Source organism: Xiphophorus couchianus, chromosome 12 (assembly GCF_001444195.1).
Source record: "Xiphophorus couchianus chromosome 12, X_couchianus-1.0, whole genome shotgun sequence".
NCBI classification, from domain to species: Eukaryota; Metazoa; Chordata; class Actinopteri; order Cyprinodontiformes; family Poeciliidae; genus Xiphophorus; species Xiphophorus couchianus.
The window spans coordinates 29,948,186-29,963,217 of NC_040239.1; the positions used below are offsets into that span (position 1 = coordinate 29,948,186).

The window sequence follows — 15,032 nt, forward strand, 5'->3', positions numbered from 1 at the left end:
CTTTATTCGAGTGCCAAATTGGATGCCTCTAACCGTACAGCATTTTAAGCGTCGTTTATACATAAACGTGTGTACAAACCATTTCGAGCGTGAAAACTGAGAAGTTGGGATTGCATTTGAACGCAGCAGCTGACTCCGACTGAACCGTAAGGTGGCGATGTGTTCACGAGACAGCCACAGATGTAAACTGTAGCGGGGATTAAGCGGAGTTTGCAGAGCACACAACTGAAAGTGCACGGCTGCTGTGACTAAACTCACGTCTGGAGCTCCTGGAAAAGAGGAAAAAATTAGAACGACCCTGAGATATATTTAGTTTGAGGAACATGAAAGGTTCGTCTTTTTCTTTCTCTACCGACCTGACCTGGACTGTGGCCATTCGAAGCCACTTTTCACTTTAAGTGTTTGTCCTGTTTAACGCAAGCTGAGTCAAATTTACTATTTTAACTTGACTTGACATGTTTCGAAGGTGTGTTCCCCCTTTGGCTCTAACTGTTCACAGTTAGAAAACAGCCCACAGCGATTAAAGCTCGTCTTTTATGTATTTGAGGCATAAATCTGAACTGCATCCAGTGGCCCCTCCTCTTTGAGCTGCTACCAAACAGCAGAGAGCTGCGAGTCAGTCTGACACCAGACCAGAGGCAGACAGAAGATCTCCAGAGACCGCACTGCCTCCTCTCGGGATCGAGCTGGAAAACTGGGAGAAACTCACATGTGTTGGACTTGGCGGTAATAAGATCGCACTCGTGATTTCTGCTTGACTTTATCTTTGTCTTAACCTGCTGCGAAACTATGGAAGCTGTGAGTTGTAAACACTCTGGTCCAGTAAAAGCTGTAGATCGGTGTATCCCTCTGTTATTGGTAGTTTGAGGCGTTTATATAGGAGTCTTCACAATGGTGGAACCGTTGGGGTTTGTGGAGGCATGGAGAGCCCAGTTCCCTGAGTCTGATCCGCCTAAAATGGACCTTGGCTCACTGGGGCATATTGAACAGGAGTTGGACAAATGCAAGTCCTCCATCCGTCACTTGGAGAAAGAAGTCAACAAGGAGCGTTTTCGGATGATCTACCTTCAGACTCTTCTGGCTAAAGAGAGGAAATCCTACGATGGACAGAGATGGGGGTTTAAAAAGATGCCATCAATGAATGACAGAGATCTGCCCAGCGGTGGGTCAGAAGACAGGAGGTCGTACACTGAAGAGGCACCGAGAGATGAGGAGAAGCAGAGAGGCTCCTGCAAGACTCAGAGGAACACAGGACATCCAGAGGAGGTGGTGGATGGTTTGTGTCTGGCGAAACAGAAAGAAAGGATGTCGCCTGTTCGTCATGACCCCGAGCCCTCTGACTTCCCAGTTGGCACGGGATCTGTGGCGGCTCTGAGATCCAACTTCGAGCGCATCAGGAGAGCCAACTCTCACACAGCCGGAGACAGCAGAGGGTTGTCGGTGATGGGGAGCCAGGAGAAGCCTTTCTACGTGAACATGGAGTACCATCATGAGCGAGGCCTGGTCAGGGTGAACGACAAGGAGGTCTCGGACAAGATCAGCACCCTGGGCAGCCAGGCCATGCAGATGGAGCGGAAGAGGTCCCTGCATTCCCTGCCAGGGAACCTGTCTGCTGCTGCGGGGGACCTTGCCAAGCCTGTTCAGAGAGGCAAGTCCACTGAAGGGAGCTACAGCTTCAATGGGTCGCCCGACGAACCGGAGGTCAGCCCACACTTCCTGAAAGGCGGGGCGATCAGGTCCGGCGAGGGGAGGCCGGACAGACAGCCGGTGGAGTGCCAGCCTTACACCAGCGTGTACGTCGGAGGAATTATGGGGGAAGGGGACACTCGGGTGATCCACATCAGGGACCGCAGCATGGACGAGGATCCTCACCTCACCTGGCCCAGGCGCTCCTACTCTCCCGGGAGCTTCGACGATGTCGGGGGCGGCTACACACCGGACTGCAGCTCCAATGAGAACCTGACCTCCAGCGAGGAGGACTTCTCCTCCGGCCAGTCCAGCCAAGTGTCTCCCAGCCCGACCACCTACCCTATGTTCAGGGAGAAGAGCCGCTCTCCCTCCCAACACTCCCAGCTGTCCATCGACAGTGGAAGCCCGCCCACCCCTCTGTCCCAGAAATGTCTGAAGCAGCAGGGTGTCCCCTCCATCTTCGGTGTCCGTAAGAGGGGCCCCATGTGGCCCAGTGATGGGGACTCCACCGCATCCAGCAGGACCTCCCATGACAACAGTGTTCAAGGAGATCTGGGTAGGTCGCTGCAGAACACACACACATTCTCTGACTCTTTTAGTTCTCAGAAGTTAAAACACAAAAGTAGAAATGCATCAATCAGGCCTCACCTGCCCAATATCGATTCTGGTATTCCTCACAATCTGGCCTGCTGGTGATGATTTTGATTGAATTATTAAATAGGGGTGCACCGATAAATCTGCCCTGATTTCCTTAATGTTATGACACCAGTGATCAGCCGACACTTGTATGTGAAGCCACTTTTCCACCAATCTTACTTACCTTAGAAAAGGTCTAAAAATCAGCAGATGTTCTCTTTTGCTCTGCCTTGAGAGAAGGTTTGACTGGTAGACATGCCCACCAGCTCATGTCTGCATGTTTGTGGTTAACAAACATGCAGACACCCCAATGCTGCCAAGTCAGCAACTTTCTTGCTATATTTAGCAACATTCAGACAAAAAAAAAAAAAATCTGTATCGGACAAAATCGGTTTCGGCAGGTCAGGCTTTGTAAAGATTGGTAATCGGTGCCCCCTTACTATTGAATACTATTGTAAAAAACTTCAAATCAAATATGATGGGAACTCTTGCCTGAATATGTTGGGTGGAAGAAAATCTTTCCATATTTGACCTGCTGTTCACCGATCAGAGCCAATCAGCGGGTCCCTTATCGCTGGGTGCATCTCTACAGTGGGTCTATTAGCAGAAGATGATAATGCAGCAGAAGTGACTTCAGGTTCTTGTGACTCTTCAGTTAATCAGAGATTTCAACCAAACCTTTTTTATTGGTCACATACTGAAAATTCCAAATTTCACTTCCCTGGTCGTGAACTATATCAAAAACAAGAACGTCCTCCACGTTTTGTTTAGAACTACATCAACCAATAGAGCTTCCCTGATGCCCTATGCTTTTGAGTTAGCATCGGGCATCAGAGAAGGTTATTCTTTTGAAACATAAATGGAGATAATCTTGTGGTTCTTGTCTTGTCTTTTGGAGCGACTACCTCCATCCTTGAGGTCACTGGTAACATCTTTATTAAAGAGACTCTTTAATCACTAAAATTAAACACGGCAGCTTGTGACAGAGAGTGAGTCACTGTTGCGTAAAATGCACCTGCAATCTCTTTAATGTTGTCCTCGTTTTTTGGGCCCCGACGTGTTTAAATCCGTCCTAAAGTGTTTTCCTCTGGAGCTGGGATTAATATGCATTGACACAGTTTCTGAACAAACTTGAGGTTTTCAGATTGGGTTCACCAAAGGGGAGGGGGAAGTGTTTTACTCCATCGTATGTGGCCTACTAAAAAAAAAAAATAAGGAGGACATGTCTGCTTAAAATTAATTTAACTTATTATTTTCTTTTTAATGAGAGTTTTATTTCTCCTTCTGGCGTCTGTATTAACTCTTTCCTGGGAGGTCTTATCGTCGCCTATGAAAGGACGTTGGCTAGACGAGAAACGTGCTTTTGCATCCGTTGAAACCTCACAGTCTAAACAGAATCGCCCTCACTTTTTCACCCCCTTTTCTGCCCTTTTGCCCTCTGAGTGCCGCCTCACATTCAAGGGGACGCAGTGAGGCGGTGGGCGCCCCGGGCCTTCTCGGTCGCCCGGCCTGTCCACCCGGAGAGTTTTCGTGTCAGCTCACATCGGCGTTGTTGTCCTCGCCACAGAGTAATTAACTTAAAGGGGTTTGTCTAGCGTGATAAATTTAGGGAGGCCTTTTGTTAAAGGGGATTGGTGGAAAAGAGCCCAGACATGTTGGTGCTTTAAAAAAAGAGGATGGCTAAGCTCTAAGTGTGTCACGTGGCCTCTAATCAAAACGGCAGCCATCTGCATTTCCTGGTGAGATGTGTGAACACAATAGAGGAATCAGTCATTAAGCGCCAGTATTGGCACGGTAACAATATAACCGTGTTAATTGTGATAAGGAAAGTGGCTTTTTAGTCCTGATGGAAGGTTTCCCTCCTTTGAGAAAGTTTGTTTAAGCCAGACATTTAGCTGAAGTCCATCACACTCACTTAGTCAGGTTTCCTGGCTGTTTTGCTCTCTACAAATCCATCAAGCCAAAAGCCATGCTCCAAATGCTCAGGACTTTTTTTTTTTTTTTTGCTATTAGAAAGAAAACACCTCCAGTTAGCATCTTTAAGGTGAGAATTTCACACGGATGTGTTGTCACTGGCTGAAACCACCCACTGCCCACTGTGGGTGTGATCTGGGCACCGCCTTGCTTATATTAGATGACGGAAATGGGTAAGTGACTGTTTCGCTGTGAAAGCGATCCACCGAGGATTGGGTTAAACAGATGAGCATGATAGTGTTTGGTTTTTTTGGTCAGCCTAAAGCTTCTTGACTCGGAACATGTGACCAACAGGGTAGATATTCAGTGGCACAATCAGCATTATGTGTGAACTAGCGTGATGCTTGCACGACTGTGTCGAGATCATTTATCAGACATTTCATTTCAAATACTGTAGAAGGAGGAGGAAAGTTTGCATAAAATTAACTTGATTGGTCTACAAAGCAAACTCCTCTCAGTTGTCATAGCAATGAGGAGTGTGAAATACATCTGGCAATGAGTGGCTGTGATAGTTTTCTTTTGTCGACCATTTTTATGGTCAGCAGTGGGACTGAACGCTCACAGCTGTTATAGCAGGCAGCGGCTCATCCTGTCACCAGTCAGTTGACCTTCCCTGTGTAAAAAAAAAATAAAAAAAATAAATTCTCTGCTTCCACACTTTCTGCGATGTCGTTCTCTTCCACTCACACACACTGAGTCGCCCTGTCTCGGAGCCCGGGGTTGCAGCTTTTGTTCCGGGTTTGTGACATAATGGCACAGCTGTCTCATGTGGACCTTGCTCTGTGGATTACCAGAAGTCTGGATTTACTTTGTGATTTTGTAACGACATTAGGGTGCACACTGCTGGATTAGGATTCAGGCTGGAGGTTAGGCCTTTTTTTTTTTTTTTTTGGAGAAACTGCTCTTTGTTTGTGGCTTTGTAAGCAGCATTTGGAATAGTTGATTTTATTGTTAAATGATGCAAAATAAACTCTCGGTGCTGTAAGCATGCTTTTAAGCCTCATATATTGGACTGTTGCAAACAGTGAAATGAGCTGTGAGTATCCTGTCACAATAACACATTTTGCTGGACAATCAAATGTCATAGGAATTGTTGCGATAAATGAAAATATTGTCATTCTCTACTAATATAATAATAAAAATGGCATAATAATAATGCATGTACACCCACTGAAAGATCAAACTGATTTTAATTTCTAAAGAACATGTAACACTGAAACCGTAAGACATTTTAAATATTCACAATAAAACAAAACGAGTGGAACAACAATTAAAAATTGTTTTTCAAAACAATAGTTATTCAGCTTAGACAGGGAAAACAAGCAAAAGTGGCAGGAAGTGCAGGCTAACTACTTCGTACTGGGTGTCAGATGTTTGCAGCGTTTCTCAAAATGGCGGCTTTTCAGCAATCTCTTTGACGATTGCCATCCAAATGGAAGTTATTGTGCTCATTTTAATTCATCATACAATTAATTCATGTATTGTTTATTGTGTTGGATTTTGCTTTTAGTATTCCAAAACACACAAATATGAGAGGAAAAAACCAAAAGCAACTGGCTGGACTCAGGTGGGAGGTTCTGCTGAAATCACATCTGCTAAGTCAAACTCTCTACAAAACTAGACTTTATAGAACACAAAGGCTCATGAGACGATATTTATGTTTCTGCTCCTCTTCTAAAGCTGGATGTGTGGTGGAAAACCAGCGCTGGACAATCCCTCCATAAACCAAAATATGGGTGTGTGGATGCACATGACAGCTGGTCAGAGTTGATGGGAAGATGGAGATAAATAATGCGCTGTTGGAAGAAAACATGCTGCTAAACTGTGAAAGAGTTGAGGTTGGAGCAGACGCTCAGCTTCCTGGAAGAAAACAAACCTTGACATGGAACCAGATCATAGTCACGTGTTAAAATGGCCTAGTAAAAGTCCACATCTCCAGCACGGGAAAAGATTATTGGATGGAGAAAGAGTCTCCATCCAATCTAACCGAGGTCAAAGTATTGACTCAGGATGACTGAATCCAAACAATTTTCAGATTTTTTATCTTATTCTATTTTATTTTATTTTGGAGAAACAAACATTAAAAACCATGTATTGTTTTTCTTCCACTTTCCAAAAACTATCCAGGTTATTAAAATTACAGCAAAATGCGTTCATGTTTGTTGTAACAAAAACAGAAAATGTGAGGTGTGCTTGTGGAATACTCTAACCTTCATTTGGTTTAAAGGAAGAGAATGATTTGAAATCAACTTTTTTGAGATTTACATCATATTATAAAGTTATTCCCTCATCAAAAACACACCTGGAGTGTTGCTTTGATTCGTTCATGCATGTTTGAGAAATCCTTTAATAGAGGAGCCATGTTGTGATGACTTCCTGAAGGTGTAGTTTCAGAAAAGGGCAGAAGTTTTTAAAGAGACAGAGGTCCAATTTCAAGGTGTTAAATTATGAAGTGGTAATAATAACTGAAGTTATCATAATTACTTGATGGTGCTATAAATTGGCACTATGTGCCCGGAAAATACATAATACTGCCCCTTTAAATTGATAATAGTCTCTATTATCAATAGAGATAATAGAGATGACTAGATGAGGGTTTTTGCTCTTGATAATCCACACTGCACCAGACAGAAGTGACATGGCTTCCTTAAGCGCAGATGATTCACTGCGCATCTGGTGTGGGGGCTGTTTCTGTCTCCAGCAAAAACGTGCGATAGTTTTTTTTGTTGTTGTTGTTTTTTTTACCGTTGGCTATATCTCCTTGTTGCTGCAGACAAAGCCATGGTGTCTCTTGACTTTATTTTCCTGTTGTCTTCCCAAAATGGCTCGTCTGTAGAACCGACACATTTCAGCAGACTTTTACCCTGAGAGCGGTAGAAATGAGCGTTGTCTCCTGGTTTCTGGTTATCTAGGCCAATTGCCAACCCCAGCTGTGAAAGTAGCTGCCAATTAGCTGTGGACTTTTAAAGAGGCCAACCCTCTGATGGGTTATTTTTGCCATAATTAATTATCATCATGACACAGCCATGCCTGTGGGTCTTAAGGAGTCCTACCGTGGCTGAGGAAAGGTCTCGGCTCTCTCAGGGTCAAAGCTGTATGTATGTAATTTTTATACAAAATGTTTTTTTTTTTTTTTTTTTACATATTTGTTAAAACTATCACCATGTTGCGACACAATAACATAAGACAGATGAGATGTGAAAAGATCAATCTCCTCCAGACCCTCTCTGAGCTGCTGTTGCCGTCTGGAGAAATGCACCCCACCTGACCAAAAGCAACCAATCAGAGCCAAGAGGCAGGTCTTAATGCTGTCAATCAATCTAATGTACTTGCTGCTCAATATGTTAATGGTGTGGAAAGGACTTACTGTGACAGGAAATAGTTTATCCGCTATTATCGGTAGCCGTGCCAACTAGTCTGAGCATTCACAACAGGCTCTGCTAGCTAATGAAGGGTGATTGACAGCGCTAAGACCCGCCCCCTGGCTCTAATTGGTTGTTTCTAGCTATCACTGGGAGAAGGCAGAGAAGCTCGTTTTTGGTTTTTGTTGTTTTTTACAGATTATCTCTTTCATGCCACACTTTCACAACATGGTGACAGTTTCAACAAATATTAAAATATATATATTTTTCATAAAAGTTACATACTGCAGCTTTAATATATTACGTAAAAGACGCAGTCGGACAAAATGGGATAATAAACCTCCCATTAGGTTAATAATAAGGTTAATAATCCCCGCCCCCCCCCCCCCCCAAAAAAAATAAATAAAAACACCAATTTGTCTTTTCGGATGCATTTATCAGGCAGCACCTCGGTCAGGATGCTGTGGGGTTTGGCCTGTAAATGCGTCTGTCTGGGATGCTGTCTGTCTGCTTCAGACCGGAGGCTGGCTCAATCTGCTGCCTCAGCAGGAATCACGCCATCAAACCCAGTTAACTGCAGACTCGTGGATATTTGATGTCCCTTGTGGAAGCCCAGACAGACCTGTCGTTGTTACCTGGATGTGAACGTCTGAACTCCAGCGGTTGGGGCGGGGGGTCAGAGGGTGAGGAGCCAAAGAATTCAGCCTCTCCCTTTCCTGAAGTAAATGTGGGCGTACAAGAGGAAGTCCTACAGGGCAACTCTGTATTTGTGTGCGAATCAAGGCACCTGTTCTCCTTTTCAGCGCTCAGAAGCTGGCAGCTCATCAGTGCACCAGACCAGGCCTCCCCAGCTGCTCTGGCAGTGGAAGGCATGAATAGTCTTTGTGTTCCCCTTGTCGATCAGAAAGCACAACAGAAACGCTCGTTGGAACTGCTAATTCTGAACGCTGCTGTTCATCTCACACCGTTCACGTACGCAGCTTAACATACGACTCTCCGTAGATGATCTGTAGGGAAAACAAATGTGCGGCATGTTTTCGGAGGGCTGCAGGGCTCCCATCCCTTTTGCTCAGCCTCAGCCCTCTGGACCTGCAGGCTGGGCTCCCCTCCCTCGGTCCCCTTGCTCAAAGGGCCCTCTGTGCTGCAGGCTGGCAGGCCAAGTGTTTATGGAATGTCTCAGCTGCTTGTGGGGTGTGGGGGGGAAGTGGTTAATGAAATGTTAAGTGCTGTATGTGTTCACCTCCATTGTACGGAGCTTGACCTGTTGAGCTTGTTTGTGTGATGCTAAGAGTTTTAAAAAAATTTTTGGCTAAACATTGAGCTCAAAGCAACTCAGTTGGTAATGAATACAAACAGACACGTATTCTGACAGATATGCCAACTTATTATTATTATTTTAATTTGATCAACTTTTTGACATTTCATCATGAGCACAAAGTTAAATGTCTTCTGTTGTGATTTTATGTGACCGACCGACACAAAGCAGCGCATGACCAAGAAATCAGAAATATACGATTCATGGTTCTTCCACTTTGTTTACAAACAAAAATCTGAAAAGTGTGGTGTGTATGTGTATTTAGCTCACAGTCCACTGTAGTTACCTGAACCTCTGTCCCGGTTGCAAGCCTCCCACAGCCTCTAACATTTTTCTGTATTTAGCTCCAAACAATGTGGCCAGTAGCTGCGTCTCCATTTGCTTAATGGAAACACACCAATTTCAAATAAACTGATTACTTCCAGCTTTCAGTATTGGCCGATAACCCGTATTGAGCCGATATGATATCAGCACGAAACATAAATACTCTTATTACTTATTCAGATTCAAATTTAAAAATACTTTAATTAATCCCAAAGGGAAATTAAATGTTGTTGTAACTCATTAATTTAGATTCTTCAAAGACTTATTGAAGATGGTGATGGCTGTTGGCAGGAAAGATCTGCAGCAGTCTGTACTGCACTGAGTCTGAAGAAGCCTCTGAAGATGCTCTGTAGTGTGAAATGTTAGAAAGGGTTTGATCAAGTGATGTTACCCAGAGAACAATAGTCAACAACAACAGTTTTGAGAATAACTGACCCATATATTAATAACCAATAGACCTGAGATTTTAGCTGCAGGCTAATATAATCAGATACTAATTTATTTGGCTGATCTTGTCAATATCGGATCTCTATCAACAAGTGAACTCTTGACTTAATGAAGCTCATGTAACATCCAGAAACCTTTGCACAGATTTTGTGGAGTCTTATATTCTTAAATCTAACTGTTAAGCAAAGTGAATCTGAAATGTTTTCATTAATCCAGTCCTGGCCTGGTGCTCTGGTAAATGAAACACTGCGTTATATTCTGTTTCCAGGCAGATTATGACAGAGTCAATCACATTGCAGCACATCAGGTGGAGCTTCGTTCACTAATATTTAATCCCTCTTAGACATTCACATGAATATTTCAGCGGTCCAAGACCTGAGTGAAGTTGGCCCCCCCACCTTCTTCAAATTAGACAAAATTGGTGTCAATCAACTCGGCTACGTTTGTGCTGGTTTGTGCAGCAAAAATTTTCATTTGTGCAGCTATCATTTTAAAGATATTAAGAGGGCTGGTTGACCTTTGATGACCTCTAAAACATTTCCTAATATCTTTAAAATGATAGCAGCACAAATGAAAATCTTTGCTGCACAAACCAGCACAAATGTAGCCGAGTTGATTGACACCCATTTCGTCTGATTTGAAGAAGGTGGGGGGCTGGTTGACCTTTGATGACCTCTAAAAACATTTCTTTATATATTTAAAATGATAGCGGCACAAACGAACATTTTTGCTGCAAAACCCAGCACAAACGTAGCCGAGTTGATTGACACCAATTTTGTCTAATTTGAAGAAGGTGGGGGGGCCAACTTCACTCAGGTCGAACCAAGAGGTCGCCGATTTCTTCTCGTCTCACGTCAAAACTGCGATGTCGTCTGCCGATTTTAATTTAAACAAAATGGTTGACGCAATGCACCGCTTCTAGTGCAAATGATGAATTCAGAAAGTGAGTTCAGTAAGATTGATTCCTGTTTATGACACTCCTTTTGCATTTGCACACTCTTGTTTATTTTTCCAGATTGCAGCAGTTATCAGGCACCGTTTTCTTTTAATGTGTCGCGTTATGAGCTGAAGTCTGACCACCCCGAGCTATTTCAATGTACCCTGATTAGTAGCTGATGGAGCTGGGCTGCTGCTCAGTTCTGACCCTCACCGCTCAACGGCTGGTGCTAATTTTAGGTTTTCTCACAGTGAATCTGAACCATGTGCTGGTTTGTTTCATTTAACACAATACAGTGCAAAAGAGAGAAGCACCAACTGAAAATATAACAAATGCAGCAACTTTTATCCACAATCAATCAAACCGAGTCCACTGGGCTGCCAGGTGTGAGAACATTCCAACACACTACATGCAGAATATCCTGATCAGAACAACTTCATTTCTGTGGATCATCCCTGAGATGTTTTTTTCTTACACAGCATAAGACAGATAAATACAGAGATTTAAATTTTGATAAACATTTTTTTATAATCATACGTTTCTTAAAAGCCAAAGTTATAGTTTGAAGACATTAGTATCTGTTATTTTCCAACTTCTGCCAAAGATTTACTGTTGGATTTAAGACTAGACTTTGACTGGACCATTTTAAAACGAAAATATTGCTTGATCTAAATCATTCCACCAGGTCTTGAGGTCCTTTGGAAGTTTTATTAGGTTTTCCCCCCCAAGGATTCTTCATCTTCATCCATATTTCCATTAACTCTCACCAGCTTCTCTGAGGAAAGGCATCCCTACATGTGATGTTACCACCACTGGAAGGGAGGGAGGGAGGGAGGGAGGAAGGAAGGGGGGTTTCAGAATGATGTGCTGTGTTGTTATTTCCTCCAAAGTGCTTTGCATTTAGGCTGAAATGTAATATTTAGAGCACGTTACCTCGTGTTTTCTGTGTCTCCGACATGATTTTCCCGCTGTTCCCGTCTGCCACAATCCAGATGAGAATCCATTTTCCGGACCCATAAAGCCGCGGCTCTTACCGAGCCTTCTGCAGGTTATTATATGAAAGTGTTATACTTTTCAGACAGGGACGACGTCCTTCACTGGATATTTCTTCTCTCCTGTGAGTTCTGAAGGCTTAAATTTCATTTTCAGGCCTTTTCTGAGCTGCATAAATCAGACCTTGTTTATTCATAGGGACTTGTGATCAAATTTCCGTCCATCAGCCGGCTGTCCTCTGCGCGGGACGGTCAATATGTCCGCAGCGGGGAGCGAGGAGTTTGCGTCGCACTCGTCTCTGTGCTCTCACGAGTTTGGGCTGCGTTCTGGTTTTCCTATTGGTGAACTGGGCCGGGTGGGGGAACATAGATGCTGCTATTCTGGTTCCAGCTGGGCTCGATCCATCGACCTTTTTGCTCCGTTGGGTTGTTACTCTTGGGAACTGGTGTCTGAAATTGATGCCATTAGTCGAACAAAATTGATATATTTTCCCCCTGTGGTCCATGTTAAATCAGTGAGCAGATATTACACTGCAGCTTTTGACTCTTTTGTCCTCCAGCATGAATCAGCAGAAGCGTAGATCAGGGTTATAATGGTTTTGGGTTTTTCATTATAGTTTAGTTTTATTTTGGTGCGACTTTTTGTCTAATTTACTTAGTTTGAGTTTTTAAGAGGTTGTCTGCTAGTTTTGAGCAATTATTAGTTAAATATTGTTTAGTTTCAATTACATTTTTATTAGTAGTTTTAGTTTTTCATACTTTGCTTAGTTTTTAGGTGCAAAATTTAAAAAAGTCAAAGTATTGTATTATGACTATACATCGATTGGGTCATGAATACGCAAAAAATATTATTTTAAAAGAAATTATTCAATTATTGTTGAAGAACCAACTGACTGGTGCGTATTTTATTTATTTTTTGTGGACTAGCATAAGCACCGCCAAGGGGAGTATGTATTATCGGAATTTGCCGACAGCTGACCAAGATTATTATAATTAACTAAAGCGAATGTTATGACAAAAACTGAAATTGAGAAAACATTTTTGTTAACTGAAATAAGTGAGAACAGTAATTAATGGGGAAAAACTAACTGCACTGTGCTTTTATAAAACCAACTAAAACATACTGAAATAATAGACGTATCATCCTATCTGTAATTTCAGTATGCTTAGTTAGTAGGCCTGTCACGATATCAAATTTTGCTGAACGATTAATTGTCTCAAAAAACTATTGCGATAGACGATAGTATTGTCTGAAGACCTTTTTACACTGATTTAATGGAAATGACGAAATAATGCATACGATTTCTTGCCAAAGATGTATATCCTTTATTTTCAAAAGAACACTCAACACTGGAACTGGTTAATAAAATAAAACAAGCAGAAATAAAAATTAAATGGACTCTCGGTCTCTAACAAAAAATGGTCTTAATTAGATTCTACAGGTCTACATGCTACAAAAATAAAAAATAAATAAACATGGCTCTGAATATTTTGAATAAATGAATTTAAAAACTCACCAGAATGAGATTGTGCTGAGGGAGATTAGCTTCATTCTGTGCCTTCCTCAGATCTCTCTTTTTAAAGAAGCTCAGGTTGAAAGTGTTGACCAAACTTTTACAGAGTCCTATGGCACGTGCTGTACGTTCTTTGTCACTGTCTAGAAGACCATGGGAAACAGCAAGGTGGAGGTTGTGGCCAAAGCAGTTGAGCCATGGCCAGCCAAGATTTCTTATTGCAGCAACAATGTTAGGGCCATTGTCTGTTGTAATGCAGACCAGCTTGTCCTCATCCAGTCCCCAGTCTGCTAAAGCAGATTTCAGGTTTTCTCCCAGGGTGTTAGCAGTATGGTTATCTGGGACATACCTGGTCTCTAAACATTTAGAGTGCAGGGTCCAGTCAGCAGCTATATAGTGAATGGTCAAGCTCATATAAGGAGTCATATTTGAACTTGACCACATATCCGACGTAGCAGAGTAAAATGAAATGTCTTTTATCTCCTTCAGTATGTCCTCTTTAATACTGCTGTAAAGTTGTGGAATTGCCGTTTGTGATATGTATGTTTTTCCGGGGATTTCGTACCGTCAATCAAAAGTTTGCAACATTTTTCGAAATGCCGGCTTTTCAACAATATTAAATGGGAGCATCTCTTTAGCAATTAAGCGAACTACGCTGTCTGTGAGCGCGCACCACTTTGCGCCGTCCTTTTTGTATGCTTCCTGTCGATGAAATGTTTCAATGACGGTGGACTGTCGCGAACTTGAAGACGAAGACGGGCCACCGGTTGTACTTTTCCTCCTCAGCTGGAAAAACTTTACTGGATGGTTGTGCTTTAGGTGCACGTACAAGTTGGTTGTATTGCTACCCTTAGTTGCTACTATTTTATGACAAATGCGACATACCGGCTCGCAAAGATTCAGCGGTTCGCCTCGGTCATTTGGTTTGAATCCAAAATACTCCCACACTGCGGCAGTTGCGTTCGGCTTTGAAACGAGTTCCATTTCGAGTCCCTCCTCCCCCAATATGAGATAGTGTTTCTTTACCTTGCTAACTCCTCACGGGGCTCTAAAGCTGCAGCAGTACAAAATGATGTGCGCGCTGACTACCTGACGTAATAGTCCCCTCATCCTCCCTTCTCATTTTTCCCTTCCTAAAAAATGAGGAAGGGAGGGGTCAGTGGATAGCGCCGGAGTTGAGCCTACACATCCAGCGTCATCAATAGAAAGAGAAAAATACAAGCAGAGACGATATGGACGATAAATTAAATGACGTCGATAGGTTTTTTTTATCGTACGATTAATCGATTTACGGTTTATCGCGACAGGCCTATTAGTTAGTTTTAAAAACACATGATATAGTTCCAGTTAGTTTTTCCACATTAATTACTGTTTTTATTTATTTCAGTTAGCGAAAACGTTTTCACTATTTCAGTTTTGGTTATTTGGTTAGTTTTAGTTAACTATAATAACCTTCATATCGGTGCTGTGTTCTGAAACAGCTTTCATGCTAATCTCATTTTAAAACTAAGCACAGGCTGTTCGTTTTAATACAAGTAAAAACAGAAAATTCGAGTCTCTCAAAGGCCGCATTTTAGTGAAACAGGGGTACTTTATTATTTAGGGTGATAGCGATGCTGTGGCACCGGCGACTTTATCTCTGCTGCACATCTGTCCCTTCCCCTCTTTCCGTTTTATCATAGTTCATCTGTATGGATTAGGATCAGGGCTTTCACCGTGGCTTCGCTTTGTCATGAGGGTCCTACGGTTACTGTTCTGAACGGGTCTCTTGTTCACAGGCTGCAGGAAGGAAAAGTACTTCACGGTGACTAATTGTTCTCAGAAGCAAGGCTTGAAAGTTCG

General features: G+C 42.7%; 1 protein-coding gene across 1 annotated transcript in view; it reads left to right on the forward strand.

The window, feature by feature from the left end:
• The first annotated feature begins 113 nt into the window (after positions 1-113).
• LOC114154479 (breakpoint cluster region protein) overlaps positions 114-15,032 on the forward strand; it is a 51,510-nt gene continuing 36,591 nt past the window's right edge. Inside the window, exon 1 of the mRNA XM_028033581.1 lies at positions 114-2,245. Within this exon, the coding sequence (XP_027889382.1) occupies positions 892-2,245 (1,354 nt within the window). The 5' untranslated portion in view covers positions 114-891. The remainder of the gene's footprint in view (positions 2,246-15,032) is intronic.